Source organism: Natator depressus, chromosome 16, assembly GCF_965152275.1.
Source record: "Natator depressus isolate rNatDep1 chromosome 16, rNatDep2.hap1, whole genome shotgun sequence".
In the NCBI taxonomy this organism is placed as follows: domain Eukaryota; kingdom Metazoa; phylum Chordata; order Testudines; family Cheloniidae; genus Natator; species Natator depressus.
In genome coordinates, this window is record NC_134249.1 from 14,801,103 (window position 1) to 14,818,780 (window position 17,678).

Sequence of the window (17,678 nt, forward strand, 5' to 3'; positions counted from 1 at the left end):
GACAAAGGGAGAAGAGGCAAAGGAGAAAAGTGAGGCTATCCAATGGGATGATCAAGATTAATTTAAGAAGAGGACCATAAGGGCTGTGATTTGCAAAGGAGCCTTAGAGGGTTAAGCCCCAAAGTAAAATGTTCAGAAGCGCCTGATGTCTACACAGCATATCGTAGCGTGGGTAGGGCGCAGCCATTCTAGCTTTAATCTAGCTAGTGTGGGTAACAAGAGCCAGGCAGACGTGGTGGCACGGGCTTCAGCACAGTCTCGCACCCAGACCACAAACCTGTCAGGGAGCATGGGGACACACATTGGTTGCTAACCATACTGAAGCCTGTTTCACCATGTCTACGCGGCCACTGTTACCAGTGCAGTGGTACGTCTCCCATGCTACAGTCACACGTTCCCTTGCAGCATAGCTGTACCCTAAGAGACTTAGAAGCCTGCCTGAGGCACTTGGGAAGCTAAGTCCCATTGACTTTCCAATTAAACTTTGGCTCCTAAGTGTCTAAGTCCCTTTTTGAAAAATGGGACTTAGGCTCCTAAATCACTTAGGTGACTTTGAACATTTTATCCCACAAGCTTGAAAATCCCAGCTCAAGTCTTTTGGAATGATTTACTATTTGGATGAGATTTTCAAAACCCTCTAAGTGACTCAGGAATACAAGTTCTACTGAAAGCCAATGTCCATTGGGCACTTTTGGAAATTCCAGCCTTTATTGTTAACACTCCCCCGCGATGAGTGGGCTAGATTTAGTGTTAAACAGAAACAAGTTTCTAGTTTGTGCAATGTCTGAGACACACACACAAACTTGTTACAAAACGACAGCTTAATTCCATGTCTCGTATATTCCATTTAACGCGATTTCCCCTGGGGAATATGGTTTTCATCTCAGCGTTACTGAGCAGTCTCACTTTCCCTTTTTATCCTTGCAATGTCATCTTTCATTATTCGGTAATATTATCCCTCCTTCCCCTCTTTATTTTTTCCCCTCAGAGGAAATTGTAATCAGCAGAAAATAAATACACCATACAAAAAGTGGCCACAGGAAGTGGGAATGTTCACATGTCTCCTCTGACCTCTAGGTTGGACAATCAACCCAGTCAGTATCTCCAAGTGAGCCAGACAGTAACCGAAAAAAGACAAATGCAAACTTGCAAATTCTGTCCATCATTTCAACCCCTCCTTACCCCCTAATACGAGGCCTACGAAGTCCTTCAGGAGGGAAAGAAATCCAGTGCCGAGCTATTTCTGCCATTCCATAATTAACAAGTCTTATTCTTGGAAGAGCGTCAGGATGGGAACACACGTTCTAATTCCTTGGTGAAAATCACAGAGAAGCCAGTTAAATCACTTTTCCTCCTGTGCGTCTAAAGCTCAGAAGCGAATAGGGTTATCTTATGGCACAGCGGCCTTTGGCATGAGAAAGTAATGGCTGGATGGTCAGAGTTAGCTGTGGATTTCATGTAGGATTTGTGACTGCAGATGGAAATAGGATCTAGTAGGTTTATCCCCCTACCCCACCCCGCGAAAGGCACAAAAATGGAATGTTTAATGACATTCATTTTTTAATGTTGATTTCAGCTCTATCTTTTTATAGAACGGGTGATCGCTCCCAACCTTGCACACCATAAACCTGTCAGACACATGCCATCAGCAATTAGAGTGGCATTTATCTGGTCCTACAGCTCTGGAGTATGGGCAGGGCTCCAAAGCATGAGCTAATTGAGAAAAGATGTTGATTCATTATGGAGCAGGAGAACCCTGTCTCTGGGCTAATTAGAGGAATCAGACAGGTACATTTGGACCATGAGCGGCCTCGTGTGCAATCAACGGATGGGATTTTCTTTTTTTAAAGAGGGAAAAACCATCACTTAATGGAGAATTGATCTGGAAGCAGAAGGACCTATGTAGCATTCAGGAACAATCTTTCAAGGGAAGGTTTGATTAGGTGAGGAAAGGCTTTCACCAGCTAACAATAGCTTTTAAGGATTTGCCTGAAATGTGCTGCATGGTTTTGTGGCTCAGGAGAAGATCTCACTTGCACATGGTTTAGGGACACATTTAAACTAGCAGAGGGGCCTGAACATAAAAACTAGACCCGTGCGCCCCCAGACTTTACAGCTCTTTAAAAGCCCCGACACAAAATGGTCCACCCCATTCCAAACACGGAAGGGGGGGAGGGTGTAATCCATATCGGAATCTTGCAGCTTGGGCCCATCTCCGATGCAAATCCTGCAGGGAAATCGTTTTACACAGTGGGTCTGTGGTAGCGCCTGACCCCATTTCCATTGAATTCCATGTGAGGCTTTGTGTTGATTTCAGTGGGAGACAGATCAGGAGTCCTGCTTTGCTAGGAGGGAAAGAGGGCAGACAGGCTGGGTGCTGCTGAGAGCACATTCTCCGCATGCCATTTGAAGAGTTAAATCTATAGGTACTGCTCCCTCAGTCTTTCAGCAGAGCAACCGGGAAGCTATCGCTCATGGGAAAGCCCTACAGGCAGATTTTAATAAGGATCAACCCAGCTGGGTTCTATAGAAATCACCATAAAACCCTATACCATTTAACAGAGAATGAGATCCTCTTTCTATAATTTGTCCATTAAACCCTATCGGGTGGTTGATAAATCCCATAGGGAGCTTATTTCTCCCTATTAAATTCTGTAGGGCTTTTCCATCAGGGATGGTTCCTGCATGCTGGCCCCTGTCAATCCCAGGTTCTGAGAGGAAGCTGGGATGGCAGTGATCTGCCATATTTTTTTAAATTCTGAGGCTCAATAGTTTGCTGTATGAAAACAAAACCAAAAAAGGAGTTAAACTAAAAGGGGCAACTGTAAAATAGAGATTGGCAGCGAATTTGAGGCTCTCGACAGAACCAAGGGCTGGAGGGAATTCTCGGAATTTTATTTGGGATGCAGAGCTCAGTGGAGCCTAGACTGTGGTCTCCTGGGCGGGGCGAAGAGTGTCTTTCTCTCTCCGCTTTTGGACTCAACTTGTGTTTATTTCAGATTGAACCAAACACGTGTCACCTTTCATAACATTCTCCCCTGCCCCCATCCTGGAGCGTCCCAAACACAGCCGTGCTCAGCTTCTACCAGCCCCAGGGTCCCTCTGTCCTCAGAGGGGTTTACAGGGGCAAACAAAGGATGAAACTTACCTGGCATGCAAAGATGTGTGACTTAAATGATCAGAAAGTGGCAGAACATAAGGAACTCCCCCCCCTCTATTCAGACAACTACACCTCAGGCCCATGGTAGCTGAGGTCACCTTTCTTTCTACAGCCCATCAAGGGAGTTCCCATCTCACCATCCAGTCATGGGGAGGGTGGTCTCAATGGACAGCTCCCTTCCACTATCCCCTGGACACCTACTTGTTTTGGCTTTCACAGAGGGATGAGTCTACCCTGACACAACACAAGACCTATTTAGTCACGCGTGTGGTGGAGCTGCACCAATAATAGGCTGGGGAGTAGGGTACGTGCTGGGTTTTGAGCCTGGGCTGTGGACTGTGAGAGGCCATTCCTACAAGGTGCAGAGCGTTCTCACTGCCTGTAATGTGTAGTGGTTCCTAATGATGGACGGCGTCCAGGGGTCTCAAGCCTCAATGTGCATTGGAAAGAAAGCACCAAAGCCTCATCTTACACCAGGCCGTTGTCAGCACCAGCCACAAACCTAACCCCTCATTCTTGGCGATTTCAATTGCCACTTAGAATCATAGAATATCAGGGTTGGAAGGGACCTCAGGAGGTCATCTAGTCCAACCCCCTGCTCAAAGCAGGACCAATCCCCAATTCTTTTTGCCCCAGATCCCTAAATGGCCCCCCTCAAGGATTGAGCTCACAACACCCTGGGTTTAGTAGGCCAATGCTCAAACCACTGAGCTATCCCTCCCCACTTCCCCAGGGTAACCACCGCATGGTTGTCAGGATTCCTGCCTTGAGCCAGGGAGAGCTGCCTCTGGAATTATGAACTAAATTAGGGTTGCCAACCCTCCAGGATAGTCCTGGAGTCCCCAGGGATTAAAAGATTAATCTTTAATTAAAGATTAGGTCATGCAATGAAACCTCTAGGAATACGGCCAACCAGAATTGGGAACCCTGGACCTGATAGCAGTGGCGGCTTCAGTGGAGGTCCATGGCTGCAACTGCACCCACAGAAATCGGGCCCAGATTAACCAGCGTGCAATGGGTGCACTTGCACAGGGGCCCCATCTCAGGTTTGGGCCTGGCCGCCCCTCCAGAGGCAGCTGGGCCAAACCTAAGTGGCAGTGCTGTGGCCCTGTGCACCAAGTCACAATGCCTGGAGAGGGGCAGCTGAGCCCGGCCCCGTGCGAAAGGAGTCACAACCGCTGAGTGAGTCACTCTCCATGCCCCTGGGGCCTCCCCTCCGTGCTCGGCCAGGATTAGGGTTGTGATGCTGGGATGGAGGTGCTGCTGCGGGTGGTCGGTGCCCCCTTGGAGGAGGTGCTCATTGAATGGGGAGGCTACATCCGCGCCGGCTTGATAGCCACAGGCAGAGCAGGGCTGAAGTAGGCTAGGCTTGGTCTATTCATTATTAAAATGGGAATGTCCCCAAAGTCTCTATCCGACCACATCAGTGATCCTCAGTGCTCCAGGCTATGGAGAGAGACTCTCAAATACAAAGGACAGCAAAGAAAGGGTCTACCCAGAAATTAGCAGCACAGATGCCTACTCTCGGTTTCCTTAACTGATAAAGCAGACAGCACAGACCAGTAATTAGGACAAGGGCTCAGGAATCTTAGGACACGTCTACACAGCAGAAGAAACCCCCCAAACCAACCAACCCACTGCAGCGAGTCTCAGAGCCCGGGTCAGCTGGCTTGGGCTTGTGGGGCTAAAAATAGCAGCGTAGATGTTTGGGCTTGGACTGGAGGCTGGACTCTGAAACCTGGCAAAGCAGGGAGGGTCTCAGAGTCCCACACACTGAGCCAGTTGACCCAGGGTCAGACTCACTGCCACATGTCTTTTTCTGCGGTGTAGGCAGACCCTCAGGTTCTAGTCCCAACTTTGTTACAGACTCACTGTGTGACCTTGGTCAACTCACTTCACCTTTGTGTGCTTCACTTGGCCCCTTTGTAACACAGGGGTAATGCCTACCTTTGTAATGTGCTTTGAGATGCTGGAGCACCACAAAGGGTTATAACAGCCATGCACATTTCTACCACCCCACTCACCTGAGATTAGGGTTTTGGGGGGGGGCGTTGATGGTCATCCAAATTATCTTTAGTTTGCCATCAGCATGGTAAAAGTAGGAATCAAATCAAATTGGATTACGTTGCCACATTGGATCATATTCATGGTGCATCTACTCCAGTATCCTCTTACTGACAATGGCCAGCACCCGATGTTTCAGAGAAAGGTGCAAGAAACCTTGCAGTAGCAATGGAGTAAGGCACACAAGTTTCCATCTAGCCCTCAGTAGTTAGAGGGTGGCATGAGGGTTTATATTCCTTCCAGGAGATTTGGTGCCCGGGGTGGTACCATCTCATGACAATTTTGCAAAGCTGCATTAGAAGCCTTTTAGCAAGAGGCAACAATTTCTCACATCATAGGCTCTAACTTTGACATAAAGCAGAGAAATCCAATGCAACTCTGCTGTAAATCCACGGGATGTCATAAAACTAGTAACATTTCAAAACTTTCAAAAATACTTTCCCGCCATTGGTACAAATTGAACCCAGATGCTCTGCTAATGGAAAGAATAACGGAACAATACTCTGCTAAAGAATTAAAAACAACAACATACTTTCCCCACTGGGCCTCTGCAGGCAACTGACTGTGTCCTCCAGGACCTGTCTCCATCAGCTTGCCCCATCTCATGTGATGCTGGCGACAAAGAATGAATGAAAGTTACACTGGATGAAGGCCCAAGATGCGCCATACTCAGGCCTGGATCTGGGCCAAAAAGGCAAACAGACGGACCAGTGGCAGGCTTAAGGTTCAAAATTTCATGAGCCACAAAGATGGAAACAAATGCTGGGTGTGAGTAGAAATCTCAGAGGCTTGGTAACATTTGTTTCTAGCACTGGCTGGCCATGAGATCGTTCACCTTAAAAATCACGTCCTTCTAATTACCCTCCTGTTCCTTCCCACGTCGCAGACAGATGTAGCTGCTGCTATTTGAGGAACTGCTGGCAGGGGAGCTGGAACCATTTTTATAGGGAGAGTGCTGAAAGCCATTGGACAAAATGGTCTAATATATCATTGCTATTATTACTTCAAGCCAGGGAGTGCGGCTGCATCCCCAGCACGACTAGCTCCTGCACCCCTGATGGCTGGTGTTAAGAGACTAAGACCCACATTTGCAGAAGTGGCCACGGATTTTGGGTGCTTCCATTTTTGGGTGCCCAACTTGAGACATCCTGGGGCCTGATTTGCTACTGTGCCGAGCTCCCACAGCTCGCATTGACTTCAGCAGGACTTGCTGGCACTTGTCACCTCTGAAAATCAGGCCCCAAGCATCTGATGTGGGGCTTCCAAAACTTTAAGCATCTGAAATTGGTGGCCACTTTGGGGAATGTTAAGCATCGTACTTACACAGCACTTGGCATTCGTTAACTAGTTAAACCCTTTCCCTATTCATCCCCCACAAGGTAAGTATTACCCCCGTTTCACCCCTGAGAGAAACTGAGGCACAGAGAGGGGATGAGACATGTCCAGTGTGCCATGAGACACAGCCAGTGGCCGAGCTCCGACTGGAACCGAAGAACTGCTTCTCCTTCCCTTCCAGTGGCCCATGCTACTTCCCCTCGAGGTAGGCTTAGCAGGTTAGATTCTTATCGGTAAATGTCGGCAAACATTGATTTCACCACACACTCACAGACTGAAGAAAAAATATTTCCATCAATGATCAGCAAAATTTACAGACAAAGTAAGAAAAATACTGCTTGAGAACTGATTCCAGTTTGATTTCAGGGTATTTACTTTGTATATTTTGACAGGGGATGTTGACAATTTGAATTTTAATAGTTATAAAGCTTTAGCTTTTTGACTCGCAACGTCTGTTGTCAAACAATTACTCTCCCCGTCATCTGACCTCTCCCCCATAATTTCGTATCACTGAACATTTAAACTGGCAACATCAGGAGAAAATGCTTTCAAATAAACACTGATGTTATCCATCAAAATTATAAATGAGTTGAATTCTGCCATGCTTGGCTCTAGGGCTTTCAATGAAGGACAGGTTATGTTCCTCTGCTGAATTACAGACATCTGCACTTAGCAATGTCATCCCCCAGGCCCAGCAATGAAATCCTCTCTAAGAAGGTCAGTCACAGGCTTTGTTCACCCCTTGAAAAGAGACATAGGGCACTGCCCCTGCTGCACCCTGTCTACCACACCCCCCTCACCAGTGTGTGTGTGTGTGTGTGTGTGTGTGTGTGTGTGTGTGTGTGTGTGTGTCTGGCCGGCCGGCCAGGGAGAGGTGGGCTGGTTCCATGGTCACTTGTACCCAGCCCTCCTGGGATTGTCTCCTTTGTGCTCCCCCTAGGTGAGAGTCTGAGTCCGAGCCGGGGGGCTGCCAAGCGGAAGAAGAAGCAGAGGAGGAACCGCACCACATTCAACAGCAGCCAGCTCCAGGCTCTGGAGAGAGTCTTCGAGAGGACGCATTACCCCGATGCTTTTGTGCGAGAGGAGCTAGCGCGGAGGGTGAACCTCAGTGAGGCCAGAGTCCAGGTGAGCAAAGGGGTGGGGAGAAACTAGGTCTCTGCCTCCTGGCTCTAGGCAAGGATGCTGGCTTCCCCGCTCCTGTGGCCAGCTAGAACTCATGCCTCCCTAGAGTTCAGAATGACCAGGGCAGCGCACCCTCCAGACCATCACAGCTCATCCTGGCCCACTGTGCCATGACAGGAAGAGCAGAGGGGTCAGCGCCAGGCTGCCAGCCTGAGATCTGCCAGAATTAAGTAGGCCCCCTGCTCAGTGCAATCAGCCTGCTGCACTCTGCGTTGGGGGAGAGTGGGGCAGCTCTCCCTCTCCCTCCCACCTGCCTTGTCTGTGCCCCGGGTTAAGTGCGGCTCAGGTGACCAGTGCTGCCTCTCCTCCCGCTAGGTGTGGTTCCAGAACCGAAGGGCCAAATTCCGCCGCAATGAGCGGGCGATGCTAGCCAACAGGTCCGCATCGCTCCTCAAATCCTACAGCCAAGATGCCGCCATTGAACAGCCCATGGCCCCCAGGCCGACTGCCTTGAGCCCAGAGTATCTCTCCTGGACCACCACATCCCCATACAGGTAAGTCCAGGCAGCCTCACCATTATCTTTCCCATCAATTCCCAAACTGAGTGATCACTGCTGCCTTTCGGGAGGTGCTGGAGAGCCAGCCAAGGTCACCCGACCAGGCCTGCTCCTAGTGGGCCGAAAAGACTGTGAAGGGCGGGTGGCTGAGAGGCTGATTAGAAAACTGCTCCCCTGTCAAGGGAGAGAATTAAACAAACAGGAAATGGAGAAGGCACAAAGGCCACAGTGAAGTCACAGGGAGTCTTTCCATTGGCTTAAACGGGAGTTGGGATGGGCCCTAAGGCCCCAAGTAGGAAGGAGAAGTTAGAATTGAACAAACTGCAGGCCCATTGGGCAAGATGTTGGCCTGCCGCTAGGACAAACACAGCCAGCATATGGGATGGAGGCAATGATGTGTTGAGTTGAATGCAATGTTGTGGGAGCTGTGTCTGTCCCAGGTTATTAGGAGCCAAGGTGGGTGAGGGAATATCTGTTACTGGACCAACTTCTGTTGGTGAGAGAGACAAGCTTTCAAGCTTACACAGAGCTCTTTCTGAGGTCTGGGAAAGGTACTCCCAGTGCCACAGCTAAATACAAGGTTGAACAGATAGACTATGTGCTAACTCCTTATGCTAGACTAAGGGACCATTCAAGGTGAAGTGGCCCATTAACACCACTGTAGTCATCGGACAAAAAAGGGGGGGTTAGCGGTTGTCTAGTTTCACCACAGGCGCCAACTTTCCAATGTGCCAGGAGGTGCTCGACCCCCAGCTCTATCCCAGGCCCCACGCCCACTCCCCTTTCCCCCAAGTCCCCAACCCCACCCCGCCTCTTCCCACCCCGGCCCCATTCCACCCCTCTCCCGAGCACGCCTCATCCACGCTCCTCCCCCTCCCCCAAAGAGCCTCCTGCACGCCGCAAAACAGCTGATCGCTGCAGGCGGGCAGCATGGGGAGGGAGGGGGAGGCGCTGATCGGTGGGGCCCACCAGTGGGCAGGAGGTGCTGCAGGAGGGAAGGGGGGCTGGGAGGGGGGCTGCCGCTGCATTTTTTCCCTGTGTGCTCTCCAGCCCTGGAGCACCCACAGAGGTGGTGCCTATGGGTTTCACTCACATAGTTGTTGTTAGGTCATTTAGTGCCCTGGATGAGGTACACGACACCACATGTTGCGATAGGCATATGCAGGACCCATGGATCAGACTCCTCCTCAAAGGACACTGGACAACACCACGTTCAAAAGACGAGTCTGGGAGCTGAAATTCATAATTTTGCAAGAGGCTAAAAATCATGGTCTTAATAAAGACACTGGATTTATGGCTTATTACAACAATCTGTAACCCACTAACCCCCCTTTTTGTCCTGTGACTACAGGGGTGACTTCCCCTTGAATGGTCCCTTGGAACACGCGCTAACTACTTATGCTAAACTATCTGTCCCACCTTGTATTTAGCTGCCTTTCCCAGACCTGAAGAAGAGCTGTGTGTGGCTTGAAAACTTGTCTCTCTCACCAACAGAAGTTGATCCAATAACAGAGATTACCTCACTCACCTTCTCTTTTAATGTTGAGTTTAAATATTTATAAGAGTGAAACTTGAGTGAGGACAATTAATATTCTAAGTGTCAGAGGCCCATGGCGCTCCCCATGGGCCACGAGAACCAACAGAGTTTTTTAGCAGCCTGAGCACTAATGACACCCCTCTCCCTCCCGCCTTCCCCCCCCCGCCACGAGGGTAAAAGCAAAGCCCAGAAAGCTTTACAAGAGAGGGTTTTTTCAGTGGTTTAGGAATCCTCTAAACTATGGACAGACAAACTCAACAGGGTCAAATTCCTTTCTGGGGTAACTCCAGCAATTGCACCAGGGATGAATTTGGCCTGTTTTATCTAATCCAAAACCCACTTGGAAATGTAAACTCATGTTCTGCTTGGGAGAGCATCAAAATAAAGGCTGGAGAGGGAGAGGAAGAGGGGAGGAGGGAAGAAATTCTAATGAATAAATAATTACAAGCAAGGGGGTGGGTACAAGATAGACTCTCCCACCACCTTGGTTTCAGGTCAAGGGGCTCTTCTCCCTCAAATACACTGCACAGGCTTTGCTTCAGCTAGGAAGAAGCTTCTTTTCACTTTTAAATAGAATTTCCTTTGGAAAAGCCATTCCAGGGAAGAAAGGGATTGCAAATTCACACCCATTTGTTGAACCCTGTAACCAGAGAGAGTCATAAAAACTGCACTGGGAGTGTCCATCCTTGAAAGCTTGACTCTTCTGTACAGACTGTGGAACTGAGAAATTGTAATGGGTGGGGGAAACATCAGCCATCCCAGTCCTGGGTTCTCTCCTAGACCCAAGGGTGATCTGAATAGAGTCAGCTCGGGATACTTGCAGTAACGAATACCTTTCCCTAAGTGCTTTGAGAGCCTTGGAGGAAGAGCTTTGCAAAAAGGACCTAGAATTTCAGTTTCTAAGAGCCACAAGGGCAGAATATTGGTATGGAGACAGACGTTTGCTCCAGCATAATCCCCACCTGATTTGCTTCTGTATCTAACGTCTGTTTCATTCTTCAGCCCTTGAGTGACAGACATCATTCTCCTCTTGTCATTGAGTGCTCAGATAGTGGGTTTTTCCTGTGCTACAGAGCTTGGAGCCAGATCTGGACTTCAGGACATGTTCCTCTCTGGGTTTTTGACTCAATCCATTGCCAATCCTAGAGATCAAGTGTACAGACTGGAGCGAAATTCCCATATAATGTTCAGAGTGGGTAGGGAAGGGGTCTAGATCCAGGGTTTTGCCCTGGACCCATCTCAAACGTATTCAGTTTAAAAGCTAGAGGCAGGGACTTTAATCTCATTTAAAAGTGATTTGCACAAACTGCCTGCCTTCACTGAGCAGCATAAAACCATCCAGACCCTTACTATTGGCCTCAGCCGATTGTTTCCGAGAAGCTGGTGAAAGGAGCCAACTGCCTGACAACTTAAAACCAAATGAATCAAATAGAGAGGTGCTCTTCCACTAAAGTATTGCAGCGTCAGCGTCTAAGGCTTGCCCTGGGCTGTGCCGGAGTCTCAAACTATTTTCCTTTCCCTTGCTCCCCTCCCCTGCTCCCACCCCTGCAGCACGGTGCCATCCTACAGCTCAAGCGGCACCGCAACGCCTGCCCAGGGGGTGAACATGGCAAACAGTATCGCCAGCTTACGCCTCAAAGCCAAAGAGTTCAGCATGCATCAGAACCAGGTGCCAACTGTGAACTGACTGCCCATCCCCAGAACCGGGACAAAATACCAATGTGCCTGCCCTCGGCGGGAGAGCATCTTCCCCATCACAAGAGGCCAGACTGCCGCTCCTGTCCCAGTCTAAACCCAAACCCTAGTGACTCTCAACCAATGCCGAGTGCATCACCAGCATCCCCTTCTCCTGGTCCCTTTTGAAAGCAGAGCAAGTCACAATCCCCTTTGGAAAGTGGTGTGTAATTGTAGCCACAGACGGAGTGAACTTGGTAAGAAAGTTGCTTTCCCCACACACTCTATAATAAAATATACATACATACATACATACATATATATATATATACACACACACACACACACACACACACACGTCAAGGATAAACAGACTTGCCAAGTTAACATGAATATGATTCCGAACAGGAAAGAATCTTGGACTACAGGATTTGACCAATTTGAATATCTCAGCTGGACAGCCAAAGAGCAACTGAGTATCCTCCTAGGCTGGGGACCCTGGTCTTCGTTGGGAGGATCACTACATTGTATTATGTCCATTATATTGTCCCTTTTTCTTTGGTTGTCACTCAAACGTGACTGGTCAGCCGTTGCGTTTGTAGCCGACTCACATTATACGACAGCATTTCCAAGGCTGACAAATTTGCTCATATATTTTTATGTCACCAGACTGCAATGCTTGAGAGAGAAAGACTTTTGCAAGCGGGACTGCCCACCCCTGCTGTATATATTCATTACCCTAACCCTGCATTGTGCTTTGTACATTTAGAAGTAGCCAGCTGCCCATGCCAATGTAAGATATATGCTACCAACTTTTTTTTTTTAACCATTAGTCAAAGGCGAAGATGATGGTTTGAGTGCCCAGGAGAACTCACTCCAGCTAGCTGATGGGACTTTGCAGCTGTCCAAAAGTTAATGTTTGCTCTGCACTTTGTGGTTAAGTCAATGAATTCACAAGCAAGTCTGAAGGGGCTTGGGTCATTGAACTGTCCTGGGGGAAAAGAAAGTCTGTGGACTTTAGCTGAGTGCATCGTTGTCCAAGCTCTATGCAAATGGCCAGGCAGGCTGCCTCCTTCGGAAACACTGCCTCTCTTACGGAACTGCGTCCCCTGGATGTGGTTGATGGCCTGGGCTTGTAAATTAGATGCCTTCCGCAGCAAGTGGCTGGCTTTCCCCATCACCCCACCTCTTAGCAATCTCTTCCCTGCTGAACAGCTGAAAATCAAAAGCAGGGCTTTCAGTTACAATGCAAGATGTGAACAAGCAGAACCTCAGCTGGAGGCCTCAGGGGTCTTGTTCAGCCAGGGCCTTCTCTGAGCTTTTTATGGTGGGGCTTTAATGAATGGGACTAGAGTAGGGGGCTGGACAGACAGCTCCCCTTAATGTAAGCACAAGTACAGGTATAGCATGGGCAGTACAGGTTTCCCTTGGTACTGCTACACCACTGAGCCTCAACCCTGCTCTCCTGGGGCTCCCAGCCAAGGAGGAGAAGGGAGCTCAGTTTCCAGCCTCCATTCAAGCCTGGCTCTCTGCAGAGCCTGTGAACAATAGGAGCGAACAGTGGCGGGCGTGGTGCTGGTTTTATGATGTGGACAAAGTATCCACTGCAAACTGGGCTGAAACTGTGCCTTAGAAGTAAAAGGGATCCTCTCCCGGTCCCAATCCCCCAGCCCATTCAGTCCCTCTCTCTTTAAGGCCTTTGTCACCTTCCCTCGCAGTAGTCACAGATGCTGACCAGGCTCCAGGACAAAGGCACCTGTGGAGTTTCTGAGGGGATGGCCTAGGTCATCCATAAAGATAACCTACTTCCTCCCCCACTGACTGCTTCCCTTGGGAGCAGCCTTTTCTGGAATGGGTCTTTGGCTGCAGCCTGATATGGTAGCTGGCAGCAGGACTCATGCACGAGACCATCTGCTTCAAAAGACACAAGTCCCCCCAAGCTAGGCAGCCTCACGGTTTGTATCGGCTGTAGCCATGATAGGAGCAGATCCTACTTTCCACCCTGTAGAGCGAAGCAATGCTCTAGCCACTGGGGGACCCTTAGCTGCGGCTATCAAGGTCCGGGAAGACCCAGGCCTCTGGGTGGCACCAGCAGGGCCACACCTGGCCTGGGGAGTCCAGTGTGGAGGATTCTGCCCGATGTACCTTCCCAGCTGCTTCCTGACAGATGAAAGATGTTTCCAAAATCAAGGTGGTGACACCTTGTGCGTGTTTAGCTTAACCGGATAGGGAGTGCAAACTTCTTAAAGAAACCAGCACAGCCAATCCCAAGATCATGGTCAGGCAATAGCACCCACCCCCTTGGAACAGTGCCCGGGCCCGAGATGTTCACAGCCCGGCTTGCTATGGATGTGAATCACAGCACCAGGGGACAGCTCTGAAGCTGTTGCCCTGGCCGCTCCAGCCCCCACCCCTACGCTGGTGATTCTGTACTTAAATCCCAACACTCAATTCATGTGCTGTGGTACCTGAGCCCCTCACAATCTCGACTCCATTTACCCTTCCGACACCCCTGGGAGCTAGGGAAGTGCTATCCTCTCCATTGAAATGATGGGAGCAGAGATACGGGAGGGGGATGGCTTCAGGGGTACCAGTGTAGTTAAAGCAGGAGCTTTTTTGTCTGTAGACAAGCCGGTCACGCAGGAAGTCTGCGGCGCAGCAGTGAAGTGAATCTTGGTCCCCTAAGTCTTCAGGCTGGCACCCTAACCCCTGAACCACCCTCTTTTAAAAAGCAATTCCAGATTTTCCAAACTGGCCAGCATTTTGGGCCCTGAATGCTTTGAAAGTATGGCCCCCGCTGTGGGTGATGGGCATAGACAATCTGGTCCTGATCTCCTAGGAAAAAATCTGTCTCCATGAGACCAAATATACTTGTCAGATCAGGTACCCCACCGATTACCCCCCCGCCCCCCCACACACACATTGCTGTGACTGTAGGGGGCCCTATCTTAAGGGAAGCCTCTTGGCCAGCAAGCACCTGCCAGCATCCTGTTTAACGCAGCATCTTGAAGGTCATCTAACGAGTGCACAGTTTCAAACACTCGGCGAGAGATCATTTCAAGAACATAGAGAACGGTTCTGACACTTCATGCAAAACCGGTGGCAAGTATCATCAAAGCAGGGTTGAGGCTCATTAGCAGGAGCCAAGAGTGCAGAAAACCTTTCCCCAGGAAGGAGCGTGAGCGCAGGCAGAAGGGCCCGAGGCAGGAAAGAGAGACCATGGGCTTGAGCGAAGCTCTGGCTGCACCGATTTCAGTTTAACACCGGGTGGCACTAGCACCGCACCAAACGGCCCGGGATAACCATGCAGGGCAGAAATGTTCTATTTCCCCCAGCGAGAAAAGCCACCAAACAGCGAATTCCACATTTCCAGCCCCAGTGTTTGTTTGGTGCAAAATAAAGCTCTCCAAGCAGCGCGGGATGGAGGTGGCCTTTGAAAGCCAAGACATGCAGCCATGGGTTCACTGAAGACAGAACTCCCACCATGAGAAACTTTGCTTGGGGGTGGGAAGAGGGAAAATCTTGGAGCTTTTATTCCCATGGAAAACATGGGGCTCTTTCCTGTTGTATAAGACAAAACCGCAGAGATATAAATGTCACTCCCTTTTTGAGAGAATTCATGAAAATAAACTGGTTTAATAGTTTGCAGATGCTGTTTCTCTAAAGGTTAAAAAAAAAAGGAATAAATATTTCTTTGCACAATCTCGATTAGAAAACATTTGCTCTTAATTTTACAGCTATCTTGGCAGCCTCCTCCAAATTTGTCAGCTGACATTAAAGCATTACCGAGACAAGATACAAATTGCCCCAGTGGAGTGATATCAAGAACTAGGGATTGTCCTAATCTAAGCTTGCTCTCTTCCTTTTAATTTGTACATTTCAATTACTTGTAACAGGATCTGGGGGGGGGGGGTGTTTGGGTTTGGTTTTGTTTTTTTGCATGTCTGTGTAGGGTTTGGGGTTTTGGTTTGGTTTTTAGGGGGGTTCTTTTTGGGGAGGGGAGTAATTTTTGTAAAAACAACTCATGAAATAACTGAGAAATAAATATTTTACTGAGTAGTTTAGCGTCTAGCTGTATGAATGAGGATTCAGCCTTTCCCTCCTCTGTCACAGCCGATTCTGGGACAATGCCCGACCCACAGCAGGATTGGAGGCTGTACTGCGTTGGAAGATGGCCGGGCAGGGCACTTTGGACTTCTCAGGCCAGGAAGAGTAATGAGATGAAGAACACAAATAGGGCCATTTAGCATCACCCTCTTCCTATTGAGCCGGCGCTCATCTGTTCAAGCCCCACCAAGGGTTTATTTGACTATTGCACCATTATTGTTGAATGCTCGCATAGTTCCTGCCGGTTGAGAATCTCTCCGTGTTTTACAAAAGCGGGGTGGGGAGGGGGGGTGTATTAGTATCTCCAGCTAAGAAGTGGGGAAACAGAGGCTCAGAACAGCAAGTCTGATGCAGCAAGGCTGCAGATCTCGCAAGCCCTGCTCTAACCACTAGATGCGTTGGATTCCTAGTAGGGAATGGTTCCCCTTCCACAGGTGCTTGGTTAATTCCATGCTAGCGCTGCCCCTGGGTCTTTTCCCCAGGGTGCGTGATTCAGGCTGGGGACTGACCCTCTGTATCCCCTCTCAGCCTGGCCTCCAATCCCTTACTGAGTGTGTCAGTTTGGAGGCCTCTGCCACAGCACTGAGGAGACGTCTACATTGCATTGAGGAATGAACCTCCCCGTTGACACCCACAGACATGCGTTGGCGGGCCTTGCACCAGCGCGCTCAAAACAGCCGCGTAGGCATCACAGCCCGAGCCACAGCGGGAAAGCAACGTCTGCGTGGCTATTTTTAGTGCACTTGCATGACATCCCCCCAAGGCTGCAGACGCCAGCTGGAAGGCTTGCTCCGCCTCCCAGATACAGTGTAGACATACTCTGAATGTCTGGTAGGCCCCCCTGTAATAACCAGGCATCGCCGAGCCACGTTTCAAAGGAACGGAAGCATATTGCAGAGACTGGGAGCTGCCCGTGGCCTCCACTAACCCACTGCGGTCTCAGCTACAGTCGAGTGGGCGTGAAAGGAGCCGCAACCGGCCTGCCAATTAGTTTATTGGAATTCTTCAAGCCAGGGTGCTTTCAAGGCCTGGCACAGCGGATGTCCAGAGGGGATGGAAACTTACATCCAGGGGCACAGAAGTGAAGGGCCCAGCATGGCAGGGCTATGCCTAAGCCTAGTGATTTCATTACATTTCATGGGGCAGGAAGTGCTGGTTGGTGGTTGAAGGCCCTGAGTCTTGTCAGAGGGAATAGGATTGGTTCACTGCAGGCAAAGCCATGGCTGCCTTAATACTACGTGAAGGGGGAAACGCCCATAACTATCCCCCATACGGTAATGACTCCTCTCCCCTTGCAAGGGCAACAGCCTCTCACCCCAGCCCTCGGTCTGCCTCAGGAGCTCCTGTTCGGGAGGTCACAGCCGCACTGTGTTCACACGGTTCTAACACGCAGGGAACTGCTCGATGTCTGGCTTCACGCTACTCCGTTGTGCGGGCCCCGGAGACGCAGACCTGACACTTGCTTTCGCCTCACCCCCCCTTTCCCATTTTTTGAGCTATGCCCGGCAGCAGAGAAGGACTCAAGCCACAATTCTCAGGGCCAGATTTTGACTATCCCAGTGCTGGGGGCAGTTTGGATGCAGCGCGGCTGGACTGGGACCATCTCTATCCATGAGGAGGAAACAGGTTTAAAAAATTTCTCTCACCCCTCATGCATTTCACACCTGGCCAAAAAGCTCCTACAGCAGCCGCATGGCTCAGGGAGTCAGTAACAGGCTGTGGACCCTTTTTTCTCTTTACTGCTAAATCACCAGTTCAAATCCTGGCTCCGTCAGGGACTGGGAGAGAGGTTTTGAATAGATGGTGGATACGCCCGGGGCTCAGTGGATGAGTGTCCATGTTACAACTCCACGCGCACAGAACTGGCACTAGCTGGCGATCACCAGCACGGCAGCTCCTGGAGTCTCATCTCACGGTGACCGTCCGTGCTCAGCCGCGGGGAATGTTGGAGGGAGTCACCTGGTTCTGCTGGAGCGGCTCGGGAAACAACCATTCACTCTCGGAGCGAACAGCGTCCATGCGCCACACAGCTTCACGAGTGGGGCGCAGTATCTGTCAAACGTCCCCAGGTAGCTCCAGGGAGGCCGCTGCTGCTGCTCTGCTGAGGTGAAGATTCTGGAAT

At 49.9% G+C, this 17,678-nt stretch overlaps 1 protein-coding gene across 1 annotated transcript in view; it reads left to right on the forward strand.

Moving 5' to 3' along the window:
- PRRX2 (paired related homeobox 2) overlaps positions 1 to 15,255 on the forward strand; it is a 68,841-nt gene extending 53,586 nt beyond the window's left edge. Inside the window, exons 2-4 of the mRNA XM_074973470.1 lie at positions 7,500 to 7,684; positions 8,057 to 8,235; positions 11,327 to 15,255. Of these exons, the coding sequence (XP_074829571.1) occupies positions 7,500 to 7,684; positions 8,057 to 8,235; positions 11,327 to 11,462 (500 nt within the window). The 3' untranslated portion in view covers positions 11,463 to 15,255. The remainder of the gene's footprint in view (positions 1 to 7,499; positions 7,685 to 8,056; positions 8,236 to 11,326) is intronic.
- Positions 15,256 to 17,678: the final 2,423 nt, after the last annotated feature.